General features: G+C 48.1%; 1 protein-coding gene and 1 long non-coding RNA gene across 6 annotated transcripts in view; both read right to left on the bottom strand.

Moving 5' to 3' along the window:
• LARGE1 (LARGE xylosyl- and glucuronyltransferase 1) overlaps positions 1 to 23,377 on the bottom strand; it is a 593,475-nt gene that overhangs the window by 297,076 nt on the left and 273,022 nt on the right. For all 5 annotated transcript variants that reach the window (XR_014803097.1, XM_084955467.1, XM_021081477.2 and 2 more), the window contains one exon: positions 10,475 to 10,776. Coding sequence is in view for 4 of the 5 variants with exons in the window: in XM_084955467.1 (XP_084811593.1) it covers positions 10,475 to 10,776 (302 nt within the window). In the remaining variant the exon portion in view is untranslated. The remainder of the gene's footprint in view (positions 1 to 10,474; positions 10,777 to 23,377) is intronic.
• On the bottom strand, positions 15,919 to 23,013 carry LOC146403150 (uncharacterized). Its single transcript, XR_014803148.1, has 2 exons — positions 18,707 to 23,013; positions 15,919 to 18,436 (listed from the first exon to the last, which is right to left on the bottom strand). It is a non-coding gene; the product is annotated as an uncharacterized LOC146403150 (long non-coding RNA).

Here is a 23,377-nt window from a genome sequence, read left to right as displayed (position 1 = left end):
TTCACTCCTGCCACGGGGGTCAGCAGATGTTATGACTGTGTGCTTGTAATACGTAACTGGATCTCCATATCCTGCACCTCCTCTCCCAGAAAAATCCCTTAACAGCTGTTCTCTCATAAAGGCATGTAGGAGAAAAATAACCACTGTCCCAACAGAAGTTCAGACCAAACTAAGGGATGGCAAGCAAGCTGTGGCCCCAGCAGAAGTAACTAACACTCCGCCAGCCCTGCTTCCGGCGACACCATTAGCAGTGACCCCCAAAGGCCAGGCACGCCCTCGGGGCATTCTGCCTGGGGGCACAGCTTAGTAGAAGCATCTCACAACCAGGCCCTTAGGGAGTGGGAATGAGAATGGAAACCCAAAGAAACACTGGCCTGCAATGTACTGAGAGAAATCAGGCTTGGATGGGATTCTGGACTGCAACTGCTTGGGGGCATGGGGGGTGAAGGGACAGACCTCTCAGAGGACAGATGCTGCCACAACAGGTGGGGAGAAGCACACAGCTAGCGACATAGACAGGAGACAGATAGTGGGAAAAACCCAAGGAGAGTGAAGAGACCAGGCTTTAAGCTGCAACTTCAAAGCTCAGTTGCTGTGTGACCTTGGAGCAGTCACTTAACATCTCTGAGCCTCATCAGCTCATCTGTAAAATGGAGCTAAAAATGGAGGAGTTCCCATGGTGGCGCAGTGGTTAATGCATCTGACTGGGAACCATGAGGTTGCGGGTTCAATCCCTGGCCTTGCTCAGTGGGTTAAGGATCCAGCGTTGCCGTGAACTGTGGTGTAGGTCACAGACGTGGCCCATGTCCCGCGTTGCTGTGGCTCTAGCATTGGCCGGCGGCTACAGCTCTGATTAGGCCCTTAACCTGGGAACCTCCATATGCCGCGGGAGCGGCCCTAGAAATGGCAAAAAAGACAAAGACAGAAAAAAAAAGGACAGCCCCTGGGGTACCTGGAGATCAGATGTGTAAATGCATGTAGGTGCACCTAGTGAACTGAAACTCGCTCCTGGTTCCAGACTGCATAGGCATCAGGAGGAGCTGCTTATTGTCTTCGCGATTTAACCTCATCTGTAAAATGGGGACATATGGCTACTTACCCTCAAGGGGTGGTTGAGGGCTTGGTATAAGTGGTTCTCAAACTCTAACAGCCCTCAGACTCCCTGGGGGGCTGTTAACCTTCAGCGCCGGGCCCCTCCCCTAGAGTCCCTCATTCAGGAGGCTGGGCTTGCCCGCATCCAGGTGGTCCTGATGCTGCAGGGGCAGGGACCCCACCTCAAGAATGGCTCTTACGTAAAACACTGAGAAGAGGGTCTCTGGTTCAACACTCCCTAGATGTGAGGTGTGATTTCGCTGGAAGAGGAGGGTGGGTATTCACAGAATCAGCTTTTGGTGCTCTCTGGGGAAGAGCAGAGCGCCCCGCTTCACCTGTACAGAACTAGGAGAGGCAGCCCTCCTCCTAAAGCTGCCACCAGTCTCCCAGGGTGACGAAAAGGCAGAGGGAGGAGAAGAGGGGATGCAAGTTTCTCCTGCCCAAAGAACAAAGCCTTGGAAATCAGGAGAGTCAGATGGTGGCCCCGGCTCTACCTCCAGCCAGCTGAGTGACCTTGGGCAAGTGACTTAACCTCTCTGATCCTCGGTGACTCCTCTATAAAATGAGGGGTTTAGAAGTTCTATATACAGAGTTTTCCTAACAACCAAGATTTTCCAAAATTTAAGAGGAAGGAAGATGGCAGATGGGTAACATACACCAGGTCCCCTGTCTCAGCCAGTCAGTGGCAAAGGGCGTGAAGAAATCAGACTCCTGCTATTAAGCCCACACCGCTCAGCCTCAATAACACATATACATTCACTATTATTATTTTTATTTATTTATTTATTTTGTAGAGCCACACCTGTGGGATATGGAAGGTCCCAGGCCAGGAGTTGAATCAGAGCTGTAGCTGCAGGCCTGAGCCAGAGCCACAGCAATACCAGATCAGAGCCACATCTTCGACCTACACTGCAGCTCGTAGTAACTCTGGATCCTTAACCCATTGAGTGAGGCCAGGGATCAAACCCATATCCTCACAGACAATGTCAGGTCCTTAACTCACTGAGCCACAACAGGAACTCCAACCATCTTTTTCTGGTCTTTTTAGGGCCGCACCCATGGCATATGGAGGTCCCCAGGCTAGGGGTCTAATTGAAGCTGGGCCATAGCGGTGATCCAAGTCACAACGGATCCGTACCCACCATACCACTAGGGAACTTTGAGTTGCAACGCCAGAGCCACAGCAACGCGGGATCCAAGCCACGTCTGCGACCTACACCACAGCTCACGGCAATGCTGGATCCTTAACCCATTGAGTGAAGCCAGGGATGGAACCTGCATCCTCATGGATGCTAGTCAGGCTCTCTAACTGCTGTCACAACGGGCACTCCAAAGTAACTTCAACCATTACATTTTTAAAAATGTATTGCTAATGTGCCATCTAAGATAATCTTACAAACCTCCCAGGATCTAATCCCTTGGGAAACCACTGGCCACATTCTATCTATTCCCTCAAAACAGTGAGCCACAGACCCAAAAGCAAAATTATTTCAGCCCTTTAGGAAACTGAAAGAGACCCTTCCACCATAATAGAAGCCATGTCATCACAGGCTGAGCAACCAGCAGGTGCAGCTGCTGGGGCGTTGGGGCTGAGTGGGAGGACAGGACTGGCCAAACCTCCATGGCCACGGCGGAATAAATGGACAACAAAGGCATGACCCACGCAGAGCTTCCCAACGACATAATCCTGGTCTGCTTTAGGATTGATTTTCCTGAGTTACGAAGTGCATCATAGCCAGAGGCATCAGAAACCCAAATGTTTTGGGAAAACCTATGAAAGGTGAAACAGATTTTGGAGCTGAACTGACAGGGGCAAACCAGGTCTGCAGCAGGTGAGTTGTCTAAACATAGAGCCTGATACCTGGCATGGTTAGCATGGGTTACACTCCTGCCTAACAGGGCCTCTGGATGACCAGCCTGACCCAAAAAGTCCACACACATTTGCCAAGCATTCAATCACTCCACAAGTGTGGAGCGAGCACCTACTATGGGCCAGCCTCAACTGTGGGTTCTGGGGACACAGCAGTGAGTAGAAGAGACAGAATCCTGCCCCCACTCCCCCAGCATGGGAACTGCCATTCTAGTTGGGGGACAAAGAAAATAAACAAAGGTATATATACTTAAAATATAGAGAATGTTGGATAAGGATGAGTCTAGGGAGAAAAATAAGCAGGAGAGGAAGAGGGGCATGTAGGTGGGTAGGGGGTGAGTAAGGCTAAGATTTTTTTTTTTCTTTTTATAGCTGCACCTGCAGGATATGGAAGTTCCTGGGCCAGGGTTCATTCACCACTGCCACGGCAATGCCGGATCCTTAACCCACTGAGTGAGGCCAGGGATCTAACACACATCCTCACAAAGACAACTTTGGGTCCTTAAGCCACTGAGCCACAACTCCAGGGCTAAGATTTTAAAGTGGGGCTGTCTGGGCACCTGTCATTGAGAAGCAGACACTGGAGCAAAAACCTACTGAAGGTGAGGGAATGAGGCCTGAAGGTGTCCAGGCAAAGCATCCCAGGCAGCAGAAACAAGCCCGAGGTGCAAGGTATCCTAAGCCGTGCTTAAAGTGCAGGGAGGGGACCAGGCAGCACAGAGGGAGGAGGGGGATGGGGCCAGAGCGGTACCCCCCAGCCCTCACAGGCATTCTTAAACTTGGCTTTTCCAGGGCATGAGGAGAAAGGCTACTAGAGGGTTCAAAGCCAGACAATGGAATAAGGATCCAACTTAAATTCTAAAGGAGCATTCAAACTGTCCTTGGGGACAGATTTTTTTTGGCTGTGCCCTTGGCATGCAGAAGTTCCCAGGTTGGGGTATTGAACCTGAGCCACAGCAGTGATCCAAGCCGCAACCATGGCAACACCGGATCCTTACCTGCTGTGCCACGGGAACTTTGAGAACAGAGTTTTGAGTGTGCGGTGTACACGGAATAGCCCCAAGGTGGTGGACGGGATGCCGTGACAGGCTACCTGATGCCCCTTCCATAAGGTACGTAGAAGAAAGTTCTACTTGCTACTTTTCAGGTCAACATGCCCTCAAACTAGGACCTGATATTTAAGGAAGATATTTTAGTGGATTTATGTCCCCGAAGGAGCCCCAAGGACAACATATGCAGCTGATCAAATGTGAATCCAGATGCTACAAGAGTATCTTCCCACAGCAATGGGATGTATGAAGAGATCAAAGGCAAATGCTTCCACAGTGGGGTGATTCTGGAAAGACCTAGAAGATGAAGTAAAAACAAAGAGAGATGAAAATTCTGGAGGGTTAGTTAGGGGCCCAGAAAATGTGGGTAAGAGGTGTCAAGTTTAATCGCATGAAGCCCAAAGCAAAATGATAAAAGTCCAAGTGCAGCCACCATCTGGAAGGCAATTTAAAACAATCCAACTTCTTTTTAAAGAACAGAGAAAGCCTTGCTCAGACCCACAGAGGAACCGTTACCCTCAAAGGGCTGTGACAGCCTCCAAGGTCAATGAGGACCTCTGTGTCACGACTGTCACCCAGAAGCCTTCTGAGGTGAGGTGTCTGCCAGGCACAGAAGAAGGATGGCGGCTCTGAGCTGCAGGGAGCATGGGTCCCAGTGGCTCTAATTCACAGGGTGACCAAGCCAGTGGCTCAAAGCACGGGTTCTAGAAAGCAAACTGCCGAGGTTTAAATGTGAGCTCCACCTCTTCCTGGCAGTGCGACATTGCAGATAAGTAACTTTTCTCTGCAGCAGTGTTCTAATCTATAAAAGGAAGATGGTATGTTATGCAGATTAAATGAGATTTTTTAAATTTTATTTTATTTGTCTTTTTAGGGCCGCACCCAAGGCATGTGGAAGTTCCAAGGCTAGGGGTCGAATCGAAGCTATAGCTACCGGCTTATGCCACAGCCACAGCAATGCCAGATCCAAGATGCATCTGCGACTTATACCACAGCTCACAACAACGCCAGATCCTTAACCCACTCAGCAGAGCCGGGGATCGAACCCGCATCCTCCTGGATACTAGTCGGGTTCATTATCGATGACCCACAATGGGAACTCCTAAATGAGATATTGTATGTACGTTTCAGCATGATGTCTCCTACACTTTCAAGACTCAGTGCATGTTAACTTTTATTACTATTATGTTACTATTCAGTTTGAATGATGTTCAAAGCCTAAAATAGAAGTCTAAAAGAGATACTTTGTCCAAGGGGTGATCTGACACAAAGGTAACATTCATCTGAGTTTCCATAGTAACAATATCAATTGTTGCTGCTTTAATTCTTTGAAGTTCTGCCCATTCTTCTCCCTCAAAGTCGGGGTGGGGGTAGGCTCTTCCGATTGTTTCAACTAACAGACTACACTGTCAACAAAGGGGACACTGTGTGACTTCTGAGGCCAGGTGGGTAAAAGTGCTTCTGTTCTGCTTTTGCTCACCTGAAATACTTGTACTTAAAAAACCTTCAGCTGCCACAGAAGCCAACTGCCCTGGAGCTGCCATGCTGTGAGGAAGCCCAAACTAGCCACACAGAGGGAACCTTGGTTTACAAGAGGAAAGAGAAATGCTGGGCTAGGGGCCACTGCTTCTGCCCTTGCCATGACAGCTCTGGCCACCAACCAACAGCATGAGTCCCTACCCCACCCCATCCCAGACCAGAACCACTCAGCTCAGCCCTTCCCAAACCCGAGACCCACAGAAACCAGGAAAACTAATAAAATCATTGTTTTCGTTTTTCTTTCTGGCGGCACCCGTGGCCTAGGGAAGTTCCTGGGCCAGGGATTGAGTCAGAGCCACAGCGGCAACCTCCAATTTATGCTGGAGCTGTGGCCATGCTGGATCCTTTAACCAGGTTGGGGACGGAACCCACACCTCTGCAGCAACCTGAGCCTGAGCCACAGCAGTCAGATTCTCAGCCCACTGCGCCACAGCAGGAACTCCTGGATGGCACTGTTTTAAGCCATTATGTTTTAGGTGATGTGTTAGGGAGCAAGAGAGAACTGCAATAATCATAGTAAGTCTAGGTACACTCACACATCGTTTTCCTAGCCGCTATCTCATTTCATCCTCACAATTATACCAGGAAGAACGTATTATGGTTCTCGGCGTTTCATGATAATAAAACAAGCTCCAAGAGGGTAGCCGAACTGCCCAAGGTCCCATGGCTAGTGAGGGGCAATGCAGAGATTCCTGGTTGGGAATTCTGACTCCAGTCCCAATGATTTGGGGGCTGCACCACAGCTGACTCCCAGAACAGACCAGAACGAGAAATGCAAGAAAAATAATGCAGATCCGAACACACACACAGGCAGAGTGGAGAGCTAAGAGGATCGTGTTCCGCGTCCCACAGACACCAGTCGGTGCCTCGCAGAAGGGGCCCTGCCCCGACAACAGAAATATGCAGGAATAAAAGGGGCAGCTCTCGGAAGGCCACATAATTAGGAAACGATCAGAGGGCACAAGGACTGGCAACGGCCCGCTCTTTCTATCACCAGCTAGCTCAGCTGACAGCCTGGGCATCATTACAGAAGGGTTTTCAGAAATGCTTGTCATACCCCAGAGAAGTTTCAGCGACAACCAGACAACGTCCTTGGTTACGAGGCCCTGCACCCTGACGAGGTGTCAGGACGAGCTGTGGTGCTTGCAACCACAAGCTCTTTTCTGACTCCACTGACTGACATCTCGTGTGTGCCTGTATGGCATTTCCCCTAAAATCTTTAAAGATGCCAAGGGATGGAAACAGAAAAAGTACACTGCTCATGGGTGTGAGGCCAGCATCTCGTGCCACACGTGTCTCCAGGGCAGATCACACTGAAAGAAGATGCCAGTGGGTCCAGTCTTTCTAATGCATCTACAAAACCCCTGAACAAGACCCGGGGTTCATGGCAGGCAGATTCCACCAAAAAGTGACCTTTTAAAGGTCTAGGAAGTAACATTATGGAAACACACAGAAGAAAAACAAATGAACAAAACCTAATTCTCCAGTGCTGAAGACTAAAAACATAAGTCAGAGGAACAATTAACAAGCTCAAGGTCTTTCCCTCTCAGAGCGCACAGGGGTCAAGGGAACCCCATCATTTCTTGTGGTTGTGCCTTAAAGTGGTCGTTTCCAAACCGTTTCTACCATCTCAGAATCACTCGGATATATTTTTTTTGGCTGCACCCGCAGCACGTGGAAGTTCCCAGACCAGGGATTGAACCCACACCACGGGAGTGAGTGACCCGAACCACAGCAGCGACAACGCTGGCTCCTTCACCCACTGAGCCACCAGGGAACTCCCTGGAGACATAGTTTAATCTTTACATTTTGGGCCCTCGTCCCAGGAGAATCTGAGGTGGGTCCCATGAATATGCATGCCAAAGATGTAATTTCATGAACAGCTGAGCTCGGTAACTATTCATCTGACAGAGAATGTTTACTGGAACCATAGTATCTGTTCTCTTCAGTAGCAAAACTCCAAAATGTTACCAGAGAACACGACTTCTTTAAATAAGACCATCTATCTTTTCTGAGCTTCCTTAGAGCTAGGTGGCAGCGAAAGGTACCTCAATGACATTCTGCCAATGTGTTCATCCTAAAACCAACTGACCGTGAGAGTCCTAAGACCTGTCCTCAAAGTTGACACGCCCCACGTTAATGCGTCTTCATCCTGCCAGCTGGAATGTGGGTGGCAGGGCTGAAGCTGTGACCATCACTCAAGACCGCGACGGGACCCTAAGGATGTGAGTCCAGCAAAGACAAAGGAAGCCTGCCACCCGGACGGGGACCTCCCTACACGGGTGGTCTCCAGACCTCTTATGACGCGTCAAGAAAAAGAAGATGCCAAGCCACTGTTACTTGGGATTGTTTGATAAATTACAAAGAAATCAAATGCTAATGCAATTAACTATGCAAGGATTTGCCTAACATTCTAAGCTCCACTGTCGCCACTGAAATAGTTGGAGAAGGAAACCTGTTTTTAATCTGTAATTTACAAACAAAGACACCAACACACAGAAAAATCATGCAACTAGCTCAATGCCATGTGGCCATCAATGGTGGAAAGGAACCAGGATCAGTTTCCTGTCTCCCCCTTTCAAAGCCAGTGGTCTTTTGCCCACCCTATTTTTGGGGGGGGGGGGGGACTCAGGTCAGAAGTCCTTTTTCAAAACAGGATGTGTGTATCAGAGAAAGCTGAGCAGCACGAGAAAACCAGCGGCCACTCAAACTACAGCAGAAAAGGAATCTTTCATTTTTTCTCCCCCTGTTACACTGGCGCCCCCTCATTTTTTCCTTTTCTCTATTTTCTACCTCCTTGATCTTGGTGGTTTAAGTAGGCCTGAGTCATATTAATGTAAATACACTCGAGGAAAAGAATTTCCTCCTTCTGGGCCAGCCCACACTCTAAACTGATGCTCTGACCATAACCCAAGAGCAAAGAGTCTATGAGAAATTGAACCAGCCTTCACCCAGGCAAAGAAAGACATTCCCTAAATTAGAGCTGGGCCCAGCCCAGCCCAAGGGAATTTGTTAAAGTTGCTGCTCCCCATTTTCAAAAGTGTAAAACAGAGATCTTCCATAATAAAGGCCACTGGCCATGGGTGGGGAAGATTGAATGAGACTAGGCCTGACAAGTAATCAGGGCTGAATAGAGATGCAGCACGGAACACCTGACAGGTGCATTTCTCTCTCTGTTTATCACCTCTTCCTCACGTCCCATCTCAGAACATTAGAACCAGAAGAAAGGGAGTTTTGTCTCTTTTTGCATCATGGCTACTTCCCAGCACAGAGGACAGCCCCAGATCCAATTCAAAGGCTCAATAAATATTAGTCGGGGGAGTTCCCATTGTAGCTCAGTCGTAATGAACCTGACTAGTATCCATGAGGATGTGGGTTCCATCCCTGGTCTCACTCAGTGGGTTAAGGATCCAGCATTGCCATGGCTGTGGTGTAGGCCTGTGGCTACAGCTGCAATTCGACCCCCTACCCCAGGGACTTTCATATGTCTTGGGTGCAGCCCTAAAAAGGCAAAAAAAAAAAAATATTAGTTGGATGAATGTTAATTATACAGTCCCAGCTCCCTGTCCAAGCGCTCTGGGCTTGCCTGACCAATCAATTCACGTCCTGAATCCTTTTCTGCTTGACAGTACCTTGGCTGCATATTTTCCTACTCACAGGTACATTCGTGGTTGGATGTCTTCTGTTTACCTTCCTCTGCCTCTCCACCAACCCACGCCAACCAGGTTTGAGAACCAGGTTTGAGAATCCTACTTTCGCCGGGGGCTCTCCCTGACCCTCCCAGTCTAAAAGCTCCTCTCTCGACCACTGACTGCCCATAGAGATGAATCCACATCACTCAGTAAGCCCTCTATCCCCTTCCCACATACTACACAGTATCACCAATGTTCCTAAAAATCCCATTCACGTAAACAGCATATTAGAGTTTGCCAACTGTTTTCTCTTCAGGGAGTTTGAGGTCTAACACTCTGAGAATGTGGCCAGGAAAGGAAATAAACAAACAGCAGGTAATATCTGTATCTAACTAAGAGTAACAAAAATGACCCCTAATTGAAAATGTGCCATGCACCAGATTTGTGGCTGTAGATGGCCATCCCGCTTCCTTCTCACACTCCGCGAGGCCGGGATTATTTTATGAAGTTTACCAATGAGTTATGGGAAGGTCAGAGAGGTTAGGTAACTCGCTCAGGCGCTCAAAGCAGAAACTACTAGAGCTGGGAAATGGAACTCGGGTTGGTCTGTCTTAAAAGGGCATGTCTCAAAAAGGATGTTCCAATTCCTCTGCACTGGGACTAGAAGCAGAAAAGTGTGTGTGTGTGTGTGTGTGTGTGTGGTGCACATATACATACGGATGCATGAGTGAGGGGGGTGGGGGCAGGAGGGAGAGGGAGTGGCCAAGTTTTCTAAATGACCAAAGAGTTACTAAGAAAGCAAGCATATTCTAAAAGGGGGAAATGATATTAAGCTATCAAAGTTCACATAACTGCTTTAGCTTAGCAGGTCTCTGGTTCTGAATTACAGAAGCTGTTCCTAATGTGAGAAGGACGGGGACGGGGGACGGGACTGCCCAGTAGGGCCACAAGGCACTCAGAAACAGGGCCTCCAGGAGGGCCGGCCTCGGTGTAGAAATCCTGAGCACATCCAATTCAGCCTCAAGCAAACAAGCAGCAGGTTCCATCCCTCGGCTGCTCTTAACATCTCCGCAGTGCAGGCCTTCCATAGCCCCACTTTTCATATGGGAAAACTGAGGCTTAAATGACTTGCCAGGGCCAGACGGCCAAGTGAGTGACCCCGCTCGATGCACGCCTGAGCTTGAGCCAAGGATGCCAGCTCTTTCCGCACCCGTGAGCACGCTTCCAGGTGGCATTTGCCGGGGCGGGGGGGGGGGGGGTCCGGGCCCTCGGAGGCTCCAGGTGCTCTTTACCTCGCACTTCTCCACGACCGGTTGCTGCCCACACTCGGAGCTGTTGCCGGCCACAATGCCAGCCCGGAGGTTCTCGCTGTCCCCGGTGCCCTCCTCCATGGAGTAAGTCCTGGAGTGGTTGCCGCGCCGGTGGCCGGGGCCGCGGCCCTGGGCCAGGCTGAGCTGCCGGCGGAGCGCGCGGTTCTCCTCCTCCACCTCACGCATGCGCAGCTCCAGGCTCTCGCGGTCCCGCTGGCTGGACGCCGTGTACCGGGGGCTGTGCGGCTGGGACTCCAGCGGAGACAGAGACACCGGCTTTCCATCTGCGGGGGCAGAGAGACCAGCGAAGAGTGAAGCCAGGTGAAACATCGTGGGCCCCTCCACGTACCCCAGGCATCCAGGATTCCACAGCGAGGCTCCTTTCACAGCCCCATTGAGAAAGGAAAGCAGATGGAAAGTGAGTTAGAAATAAACGCATCCAGACTGAACTGGGAACAAAGTTGAGAACAAAATGATTTAGTGTGGTGATAAAAAGAAACTAACATGCTGTTTAGAGAAGACAATCATAATATAATTTTTCCTAATTAAATTCACTGTCTTCTTTTCCCTACGTGGTACCTTTCTAGGCAAATATTCTTGTTAGTAATAAAACATGAATATGAAGACGGAGGGGAAAGGGGAAAACGGGGGTGAAGGGATGGAGGAGTAGACGGAAGTGGAGGAGAGCAAAAAAGGAAGAGAAGGAATAAAAAGAAGAAATAGTAATAATGATTAAGTTTATTTAGTTCTTCCTATGTTAACTCCTATTCATCCTTCAAAACCCAGTTTCAGAAGCAGTACCTCCCAGGGAAAGCAATTTACAGATAATACTCCCATCAGTATGTTCCAAGAGTATTTTGTACATAGCACTATGAAATATATGTACTTGTCATACAGGATTTGGTTTTGTTTGTTCGTTTTACTTTTTAGAGCCACAGCTGCCACAGCATATGGAAGTCCCCAGGCTAGGGGTCGAATCAGAGCTACAGCTTCTGGCCTATACCACAGCAACACCAGATCCAAGCCGCGTCTGCGACCTACACCACAGCTCATAGCAATCCCGGATCCTTAACCAACTGAGCAAGGCCAGGGATCGAACCCACATCTTCGTGGATACTAGTCAGGTTTGTTACTGCTGAGACACACAGGAACGCTGATAAATTGTTTTACTAAGTGTTTCCTATGAAGATTGGGAGTTCAGTGAGGACAAAAACTGGGTCTCACTTAGTCTTTATGGTAACATATCATTAGAGCTGAAAATTCTGGAAGGGTGGATACATGTGTCCATGCCAAGAATAAAGTAATCAAGTGCAATAAGGAAGAAGAAATTAGGAGTGTAATCGTGAAACTGAGTGTCAGAAGCAGTCAATTTAACAGTCATTCCCAGAAAAGGACAAGTAGGTCTCTCAAAGTTACATGATCAGAATTCATACTCAAGTCTCTCTTATAACCAAGCCTGTACATTTTCCACTTAAATGTAGTTTCATAAAAGGCTATGTATAAAGCTACAGATTTAAAAATTATTAATGTAAAAATCCCATCTACCAATATACTTAGCATAACACCTTGTATACAGTCGGTGTTCAATGCATGCTTATGGTTGAGGAGCCTCCTGGATACAAGCCACACCCCAAACTCCCTCCTCTCTGTTCCCATGCGGCAGAAACCCCAGGATCCAGCTACAACACAGCTGCCTCAGAGACTACCAAGCAAAAATCACATCTCTAGAAAATTACCCTCTCCAGCCGCTTGCTGAAAAAAACACTCTTTTTCCACACTTTTGAGTTTTTCTCCTTCCTACCCGGACCCCACTGAGCTTGCAAACCATCCCAGAGAGTCTCTGTGACTCACAAAACTTGAGGATCAAAGAATGTGATGAATTACACCCTGCGAGCTTCACCTGTGCTGCCTTACTGTGCCAGCCTCTGCCCAGGGCTTTTTGATGTGTCTCTGGGTTTTCACAAACACGACTCCTTTTTTCCCTCTTAATCACCTCAGGGTTAAATGCCTGAGCGCTGGGTCCTTCCCTATCAATGCAGCAAATATGACTCGCTGAATTCCACTGCCCGGGACCGCAGATCAAAGGCCGAAGCCGAGTGTGCAGGGATGTGAAATCACAGGTTGATTTTAAGGTTGCATTGTTACCGAGCTGGTGGATTGGCAGCTCCAACCCAGGATTTTGAAACCCATCTCCCTGTTTGGTAAAACCAAATCCTTTTCACCGAAAATGAAAAAGAAAAAGCAGCCAACAGCAATTGTGTTTTCTCAGCCAACACTGACCCTTCAAGCCCTGGTGGGAGAGATGAGCTTCTAGCTTCTTCCAGCAGTGGGCGGGGCAATTTGGGTAGCACCTGCTCTGGGTCTGGGCGGGGCTGAGTAGTTCATGCTGATTATGTCTTAGGTTGTTACAGCTCAAGCAGGTGGCAATTGACCCCACAATGGATGAGGACACGGAGCCTCTAAAAGCTTCAACTCTGCCCCCCTCGTGGTGATTGGAATCTCTGTGATTGCAAGCAGCCAAGCTCCTCTACTGAGTTGCAGATGCAGATGTTCTTGGGGAGGGGACGGCCATGGAGGGATCTTCTTTCTTCTGAAAGGACCTTGGCATGTTGCCGAAGGAGCCTAGGTAGCTCTGGAAACCCACCAGGGTCCCAGAAGCTCTGGAAAATATACAACAGACAGCAACTCTAAATTGGTTCTTTGGAGGAATTACTCAAATGCTCCAAGTTTTCGCTTTTCCTTCTCTGTCTGAAGTGGGAGCAGAAAGGCTGACCTTGCCGGGATGATGGGGAGCTTAAGTAAGATACCGAAATACAAAGCACTGAGCACTTGGCCTTTCCTTGGAAAGTATTTGGGGTCAATTACTTCCTGCAACCCCTGTTCAAGGGGGGCAGGTGGTGGTGTGGGCAAGAGATGAGCTGAGGACACAAGTTAGGGTCTTGAAAGCCATGCATTTCCGAGCACAGGCTGCTCTCTGGGCGGTTTGTGGGAGCAAGGGGGTGGCAAACCTTCACTTACTTTGATGTGTGGCATCTCTGAACTGTCCTCCCTTCAGCCTTAGGCAGGTCAAAGTTCACCCAGAGGCAACATGGAGGAGCAGGCAGGCTTCCTAGGGGGTCTGGTCACTTCCTCTAGCTCCTCTTCCCCCAAGCCTCACTGTTTACTTATTTCTAATTCTTTGATTTATTATTAATAAAGGCATAATTATGTAATCCATAAGCAACGATAATTCCAGGGTGGTGAGGGGGAAAATGCTGTCCATGTCTTGGGTCCAGCCTGCTTTTACATCCCAACAGGTTTGCACCAAATTTAGCTCTCAAAGATCTGCAGGGTGTTTAGCTTAAAACCCCATAGCTATGTTACCAGGGAAGACAGAAAATAATAAAAGCCAGGCCTCAAGGAGGGGGAGCTGATACTGGAGGAAGCAACATGCATCCTGTGCCCATTGCCGGGCATATGAGAAGACTCAGTAAGTGGCAGAACTGGAATTGCTCGTTTGCGCTTGCCTTTGCCTGAAAGGTGCACTGTCTTGAACGGACTCCTTCCTCTTGCTCAGCCAGTTTCCCCTGTGAAAGGGAGGGCCCTCTGGGCTCTAACTTTCTGTGTACAGATGGACCCCCTGTCTCTAAAGCAGCTGAGCCATCCAGGGCTGCAAGGCCCGTGGCCCTGCCGTGGTCACAGCTCATTCTCTGGCCCCTGACACCTTTGTCCCCACTTCTCCTAAGCCTCTGGGGGGAGGGTGTGGGGAGGGTTAGGGCTGCACCAGGCCTGCATGTCTCTGTGACCCCTCCTGGGCCCTGGTCTCTCCCAGGAACACGCCCCTAGCTTCTTCGTGTCTAGGCTGTCATTATAAAGCCCATCACCTGGGACTTCATGGCCTATGAAATGACTGCACCCACAGCAGTTATTTCTCACACTGTCTACCGTGGATAACATTTTGGCCTGGTGCACAGGAGCCTAGTACGTACTTTCTTCCACATGCAAGTCATCACGTGACTTCAACAAATGAGTCTATATGCTGGAGACCAATATCCCAGGCCTGAGGCACATCCAGTTGCACCACAAGATTCAGCATCTGTACTTACCCTGCAGTAGACCTCTAACCGTTCGGGAGTTGGAGGTTCATTTTATGCGCCCCCTTGACTGGGCCATGGGGTGTCCAGATGTGTGGTCAAACTTAGCCTGGGTTTTTTGGATGCAATTAACATTTGAGTCGGTAGCCTGGGTAAAGCCAGTTGCCTCCCTTAACACAGTGGGCCTCGTCTGACCAGTCAAAGGCCAGAACCAAAGAGGCAGACCCTTCCCCCACGAAGGGAGAAATACTCCTGCCTGACCACCCCGAGTTGCGACATTGCTTTGTTCTGTTTTCCCTGCCTTTGAACTTGAACTGAAACATTGGCTCTTCCTGGATCTCGAGCTGGCCAGCCTTCAACTGGAACTACACCAGTGCCTCCGCTGGGGCTCCAGCTTGCAGATTGACTCAACATATACGGACCTATCTCCATAATTGCATGAGCCAAGTATTTATGATAAATCCCTTTACACACACACACACACACACCCACACACACACACACACTCTCTACTTGTCGGTCTCTCTGAAGAACCCTGACTAATACAGGGACTAATACAACGGTCTACAGATGACATGGAGCTGCACCGCCCAGTCCCCAGTCTCTCTGCCCTCAGGGCTGGCATGTGGCTTACACTTGACAAGCATTTGAAGAAAGGATGCAGGGAAGGACTGGCATCTAGAACTTAAAAGAAAAAGAAAAATGGCACAAAAGAAAAGTGACCCAGCAAATTATAAGCTCCCAGTTCAGTTGACTCTTGAACAGCGTGGGGGCCAGAGGCACTGATCCCCATATGCAGCTGAGAGAGCCTAAGGAGTTGGCCCTCGGTGTCCACGGTTCTGCATCTGTGCATTCAACCAACTACAGATTTACTGAAAACAAGTCTGCATGTAGTAGACTCCTGAGTGCAAACCTGTGCTGTAAGGATCAGCTATACTTAAAAAAGGGACCTCATTGCAGTATCCATTGCTGGAGGAAAGAGAGAAAGATGACCAAGCAAAGCAAACAAATCGAGTCTAGTCCTAAGAGCCTGGGATTTGGAATATGGAAGAGCTGAGTTTGAATTACGGTTCTACCACCTACTAATAATTAACCTTAGGCAAAGTACTTAACTTCTCTGTGACTCACTGTCTCGAAATGTAAAACAGGGGACATGGGTTTGGGGGTGTGTGTGTGTGTGTGCACGCTAATTACTCTCACATCTAATTGGCATAGATACTCAAATGTGCCCTTTCCACCCACCCTGCTCCATCCCACCCAATCTGGAGACAGGACAAATACCCACAACAGTGGCACCCTCGTTCCTGCACCTGTGACCTTTGCTTTTCTATTACGTTTCCTTTCAGGTTTCTATTTTTATTTTCCATCTACACACTCTACATATACACAGGATGCATCTCTCTGTCACGTGACGCCTGTACGTGTTGATCTGCAGTTCAGCCCACTCTGAGTCTAAAATGTCAAACAAGACATTATTCAAAATCTCCGCTGACAACAGCTCCCTCCTCCTGCCCAAACTTCTCAACAAACATGAATTTTATCATCGGATTTGAATCTCTGAATCCACTCGAGATGAATGCTCTGAATTAAGAATCCAAACATCGAAGAGTCAGAACAAAAAAGGTAAATTGAAAATCAACCGCTGTGCAGTACCGTGCTAGAGATGTTAGGGACTTGGCATCCAAAACATTCTAAGTAACGATCGGAATCAACTTGTGTGCACTGAATCTCTCCGGGGGACTGGGTTTAGCACTGTGATACCCACCATGGCACATGGGCAGAATGGTGGGGCTCATCCATGGAGGCAGCCCCCCTCCCCAGCCTTGAGGCCGCCCTGGTTAGGGACTCACACCAGCCCCTTCTGGTGGTGACAGCCCTAGATATTTCTCTGCAAAGACACCATAATCCTACACTCATGCTCAGGTTTCAGGCAGTCTATCCATCCCCCTGCATCACTGTGCCCGTGATGGAGACATTGCATCCTTAACCTTTATAAGGCAAAAATCCCCCTACGCAAAATCTGTCACCAGGGCCTGCCAATTCTCCCTTCCTGATGTCTGAAGCACTTGTCTCTCGTTCTGTTTCAAACATTCCAATCTCAAACCCAACCTTTTAATCTTATCCTAAAACAGGGGTCATCGAACTTTTTCTGTCAATGCCTGGAGAGGAGCTACGTTTTACTGTGCTGGCAATATGGTGCATGATGCACGGACAACTGCGGCAATGCAGCATGAACGCAGCTGCAGAAATTTGTAACACACGAACATGGCTGTGTTCCAATAAAACTTTATTTACAAAAACAAGCACTGGGCCAGATTTGATCCACAAGCCCTACTTTGTGGATCCTTGTTCGATGGGTCTCCTTGGTTTGCCTCCCTGCCTCCAATTTCTCTCTGTTTCTGCCAGCCTCACTCACAGGTGCCAGGGACCACACTCTTTAGTGAGAGCCCCCTATTCCCACATTTTGCAGTCTGACAATGTACAGAAGCAACTCCACGTGCTTCACGGTTATCTATCAAGTTCAACAATCATTTGGTCAGTTCCTATTGAATACATGTCCAGTGCTGGGAGGCCGTGTCACTCATTTTATTTTGTACAACACTTTAATGACATGGGTGTTCTCATTATCCCTATTTGACAAATTTACAAAAAAAAAAAGAGAGAAATAGACATATGATTTAATTTGTTCCATGTCATCCCAGCAACAAATGGCAAATGGAGAGACGTGCATCCAAGTGCATGGCTCCATTTGGCCCCAAACCACAATGTCTCCCACTGGCCCTTCTCTGAACATGTCCAATCTGGTTTGCTGGTGGTGCTTCTGCTTCACCTCCTTGTCCCTTAGGCCAGTGGTTCTCAATCCTGGCTACCATTACAATCCCTTGGGAAACTTAAAAAAAAAAATCCGCACAGATTAATTAGCTCAGAATTTCTGGAGATTAGGTAGGGTTGAGTTATCAGCATTTTATTTATTTTTTTGGCCACGCTCTCGGCACGCCCAAGTTCCCAGGCTAGGAATCGAAACCCCCACCACGGTAGTAACCAGCACCACAGCAGTGACAATGCTGGATCCTTAACCCGCTGAGCCACCAGGGAACTCCAAGTTATCAGCATTTTAAGGAGAAGCCATCCTCCTGTGTTCCCCTGTGGCTCAGGCATTTCCCCCAACCCTTGGGCTGTGACACCACAAACTCCATTTGCCACCATTTGCTCCTTAAGCCAAGTTTTAGGAACTGGCTTAGACGCAACGAGGTCTTAGCAGCATTGCCACACTTAACTCCAGTGCTGCTCTGACTCGAGGCCTCAGCTTCCTGGCCCAAGTCTCTACTGTATTCTTAGAATGGCTGCCCTCAGGTAACCCAGGGCCTTCCTGATTTCCTACAACCTGGGCTGCACGGTAGTCTGACTTCTCCTGCAAGCCTGGGGCTGTTTCGCTCCTACCCATCCCTCTTCCTTTCAGAATGAGCCCTCTTCCCAAAGCACGGCCTTACAACGGAAGCTACCAGACTCTCCGCTTCCCTGGTTCCAGATCCCCTTTCTCTATGACCAACAGGTCCCTTCGTGCCGGTGATTTCTGCAAATCTGCCCTTCCACTTAAGGTTATGTTCATGAAGTAATAAGCATTTTGTACTTAATGCCCTCCTATTAAGCAACCCTCCATCAATGTCTTTTTGAAATTACAAAATAAATGCCCTGGCCAAAGTCACCTTTTTTTTTTTTTTTTTTTTTTTTTTTGTCTTTTTAGGGCTGCACCCATGGCAATAAGGAAGTTCCCAGGCTAGGGTCAAATCGGAGCTGCAGCTGCCAGCCTACACCACAGCTCATGGCAAGATCAGATCCTTAACCCACTGAGCAAGGCCAGGGATCAAACCTGCATCTTTTTTTTTTTTTTAAGCTATTTCTTGGGCCGCTCCCGCGGCATATGGAGGTTCCCAGGCTAGGGGTCGAATAGGAGCTGGAGCCACTGGTCTACGCCAGAGCCACAACAACGCAGGATCCGAGCCGAGTCTGCGACCTACACCACAGCTCACGGCAACGCCGGATCGTTAACCCACTGAGCAAGGGCAGGGACCGAACCCGCAACCTCAGGATTCCTAGTCGGATTCGTTAACCACTGCGCCACGACGGGAACTCCCCAAACCTGCATCTTCATGCATACTAGTCGGGCTCATTACTGCTGAGCCACAATGGGAACTCCCCAAAGTCATTTAGGAGTGATTGGGAAAACCCACTTCCACCTTGAAAGTCTCCCATTTGGAGTTCCCATTGTGCCTCAGTGGGTTAAGAACCTGATACAGTATCCATGAGGATGCGGGTTTGATCTCTGGCTTCACCCAGTGGGTTGAGGATCCAGTGTTGGCTCAGATCTGGCACTGCTGTGCCTGTAGTGTAGGCTTGCAGCTGCAGCTTCAATTTGACCCCTGGCCTGGGAACTTCCATACGTTGCAGGTGCGGCCCTAAAAAGGAGAAGGAAAAAAAAAAGTGTCCCATTTAAAAATATTTAAAAATTTTGATCACTGGATGTCCCCATGAGACCTGAGTCTACTGCCATGTCACAAGCTCAGGTGTCCTAGAGATCTGTGTAGAGCCATTTTCCCAAGTTTCAGAATTATGGGACCAGGTAGGTCCAGGGGAGGAAAAAGGGGGTGAGGACATGCAAAGGCGACTCACTGGTTATGGGATAAACAGGGCATATTTTACCCCCAAAGTCCCCACGGTGATTTTCTGGAAGTCGTCTTTGGCAACCAATGCAAACCCGAGTTCCAGCAAACACCTTGGAAACCCTCTGGCAGAGTCTGAACACGACCATAACAAAAGAGTTCCCCGTGAGCTTCTAAAAAGAATCTGCAACCACCAGGCCGGGAAAAGCAGCCTAGATTTGTTTCATCCCGACAGAGTAAATGCAATTTGACTTTTTTTTCCTCCATTATTTTCCAGAACCTTGTCTTACAGAGCTTCATTAAGTCAAGAAAATGAAGACATTTTTAGCACCCATTTGCCTTCTCCATAGCTGGGTTTTGGCTGGAAGTGCTTAAATGTATTCTAATAAGGACCAATGTCAGCGGTTTGCCCCTTGAAACAGCAGATTTGACGATTTCAAAGCCTCATTTTTTTTTTTTTTTCCTTGCCCAGTATCTTAAGTTCTGAAAGTTTGAAGCAGTTGGTCTTTGAACTGCTGTTCTCATAGTAGAATAACTGAATCTTTCCACTTCTAAATCTGGCCAACCTTATTTCTCTTTAATGTCCAAGAAGTCCAGGTATAAACACAGAAGGACTTTGCTGGTAGCATTCAAACGGTCACCAAGCAAGGCAAAGGATAATATAGTTAGTGCTCTATTTCTCAGGTAATTGAATGGCCTGACAGCACGGCTGAGTTCTGAGATCACTGGGTGGTTGAGAAAACAGCCATTGCAGGGTAAGAATGCAATGCATCCCAGAAAATGTGAGAGTCATTCCACTCTGGAGAAGTAACCAGGGTGTGAGAGCCAAATAAATTCACATTCCAATCACCTTTGATCACTGTCTGCTCCCATTTAGCTCTTTAATGTCAATCACTTTTTGCATAGCCTCCAAGACACCCAGCTTGACGGGTGGTCTCCAATGGCTCAGTTTGAAAAAACAGTGGTTCCCCTTCCAGAGTCTCAAACAAGGTGTATTTTCATACACCTGCAATAACTGGACACAGTTCCCTTGATAAGGAGAGACATCAAAACCAGAAGCAAAACAAAACTGATGAATACATCCTTTGCAAAGCACGCACGAGACATCCCTACCCAAGTCATCAGCATGGTCCTTGACGACAGAATCAGACTCAGAAATATTCTCCAATTTCTTAGTATTCTCTTTGGCAGCACTCAAGATAAATGACTTCATATTTTGCCACTGATCTACTTTGTTTCAACCTTAGCAATACATGTGTTATTTTTGATGAAATATTCATGGCCCTTATAAAATCCCACTAATATGTTCCAAGAGTGGCAAATCATCCATGCTGGGGAGAACCATATTTAACAGTAAAAATTTTAATGAGGTTTGATTTTTAATTTTTTTTGGGGGGGGTAACTAAAATCTCGTTCACATCAAGAAAGGTACATGGGATGATCTTTTAAGTTGGGTTTTTTAAAATTTTACTTCGTTGCACCAAGGATGTGGGAAATTTTCCTTTTCTAAAAATGTGCACCCACACGTGCCATCAGATTTTCACTCTTGGCGGTCATTTTTATTTCGAAAAAGAGAACTTTTGACACATTTTAATGGGGAGTACTGACAATAGTGTCTGGCTCGGGTTTGGATTACAGAGGGATGAAAGATTTCAAAGGTCGGCGGCAGCTGCGTCAGGACTCCAGACAAATCGGCACAGCCCTACCCCAACCATGATGTTTCCAGATCATCTTATTTCAGGGGCAGAGTGTCAGAGCAAAATTCAGATGTGAGGAAAAGTGAGGGATGCTCCTAAAAAGAATCCCAAGGAACGAGTGCCTTCCATCATGAGTGCATCTTTAAAAGGACTGCATCAGACTTGAATGATGGTGACGGCGCATTGCTCCCCTGGGGGGGGAACTGGGGGGGGAACCAAACAGCTCTCCCAGACTTGGATTTTCTCCTGTGTCCCTGTGCTTGGGGGACGGTTCTCTCAGGAATATCCTGGGAGGAAAAGAGGAAAAGCAAAGGCAAAACAGGACGAGAAGTCAAGCGTGTTCTTCATGCTCGAGGTCAGTGATGGCCTCAAGTCAGTGGTCAGTGTGTGTTTCCACCACTGCACCTGAAGTTACACACATACCATAACCTGTTACACACATAACCTGAAGTTACACACATACACAACATACCCGCTTTCTCTGTGCTGCATAAAAATGAGGATCAACATTGGGGAAAAAATCCCTTCTTCCATCTCTGGTGTTTCGGGAAGTCTCTTGTCAGGATTTGTGGGATTCCAAGCCCTCTCCAAGGAGCTAGGCTCAAAGAGCCTCTGGCCAGGATAGAAATTACCAGACCCTTATCCCCCACCAGTCTCACTGTAACCATCACAAAGTCCTTGAGCTGCCTTCCCCCCCTTCAGTGGCAGGCCTACTTCCCCCTGCCCATCTTGGGAAAGGTCTTTGGCCCACTCCTCACTCCGCCCCTCTAGGGGCATTATATCCACCCCCAATCAAGCAGCAAGTATATCTTAAGACCCCTCTTTCCCCAACCCATCAGCAGGTCTCTCTTAAGACCTCTCCTCTTTTCTGCATCCCTGGGCTATAAAAACAGAAAGGACCATGTGCTCTGGGTTGGCTCTCCCTGATCGGTAGGAAGTCAGCCCTTTTCTTGCCTCCATAAATTCTTTCTTTTCTTCATCCTGTTCTGAGTCTGGAGATTCTTCTCCAACTCACGCAGGGGCCACAACAGGACTGGCTTGATGGCCATCAGATGTTCTGGACCCTCTGACATCCTCCTCTCTTCTACACCGAACTGGCTCTGTGACAAAGCCACTGCCCTTCATGCCAACTTCCCACCTCTTGCCCAACCTTCTAGAGACGTTGCACACAGAGCGCACTGCACCCGGGGAACCCAGCTCTGGCCTGCAATGTTCACGATACAGTTAGATATGATGAGATACTGGGGGGGAAAAAGGAGGGCTTGGCAGGGAGATTCGTACAAAAAGCATTAGTTATCTGAGACTAGAAGGCTCTTGATTTGCACCGGGTTAAGTTAGCAATGGCTGGGGGGGCAACCGCCAGCATGAGTAGCTACCATAAAGAATGTTCTGACACATTTCAAAGAGAAGAGGAAGCAAGTATGTTTGTGAATGTGGTTGATTTCTTCAGTAGCATCCCCTTCCTGTAAGCTGCCACGTCACCTGAATCAATGTTCTCTTCCTCAGCGCCATTGTAAATTAAAAAACAAGAGAAAACAAGCAAAAGCCTGCCTGAACACCCCCTTGCCTATAAATGACTGCCCTCCTTTTCTCTCTTTTTCCTTCCCTTAGAGTTTCCAATGCCTCCTTATCCGTTTAACTTAAACTTATATTCCTATTGCCCTGAGTATCTCTACAGAAATAAGACTGTAAATAGGAAAAAGAAAAGAAAAACACTTATTTCCCTTTTTTTTCACCCTTTGCTGACAAATCCAAGCCATCCCCTTCAGAAGAAATCCGAAATGAAGAATGAGGTTTTATTGGGATAGACTAGGGGTGGGGGAGACAGAAGATTTTTATCAGGCGCTCAGCTTGACAGAAAGAGCCTTTTATCAGGATGGGCACTTGGCAAAGATAAGACATTACCAAGAGCAAGATAGATGTTTGGGTAAAATATCCTGCTCATACCTATGAAGCAAAACCTGCCATCTCTACTTTTGACAGACTGTTATTTTCTCCCAAGTTCTACTCCAAGGATAGTGGAGGTTTCTCTATAAGGTGCCTCCAATCTTATCACAGAAAGAAAAAGAAGAAAACTAAGGACCCTCAACTCAGTTCCACCCTGAGAGAAAGCCAGGATGTTGTTGGCCAATTAGAGGAAGCACAGGCTTGGGTGTAGGGAACAGTAAGAGAGGACCCAAGCGAAGCCGGGATGGTGCAGCTCCAGTTCCAGATCCCAATTCCTGGCCCCAACAAGAAGGGCCCCTTATAGGGCAGAGGTCCAACCCAGGCAGTACTAATGGGACCGACCTCAGAGGCCATATCCAGATGGGGACATCAGACTGGATGTGTCAAGAGGAAATCCTTATTCAAAGCTTTACAGACTTTCTAGAACTGCTGTTGAAATCTGCACTTTCTAAGTCCATCATCTGGCCTGGAAGTATACCTCCAAGAACCAACAATTTTTATCATAGG

The sequence above is a fragment of the Sus scrofa genome, chromosome 5, assembly GCF_054392235.1.
Source record: "Sus scrofa isolate SSC_HxYL_T2T_F1_AM1 chromosome 5, Sscrofa_HxYL_maternal_Yorkshire_Landrace_v2.0, whole genome shotgun sequence".
In the NCBI taxonomy this organism is placed as follows: Eukaryota; Metazoa; Chordata; class Mammalia; order Artiodactyla; family Suidae; genus Sus; species Sus scrofa.
The sequence above is the reverse complement of the archived record's forward strand: the minus strand, read 5'-3'. Positions and strand labels throughout refer to the sequence as shown.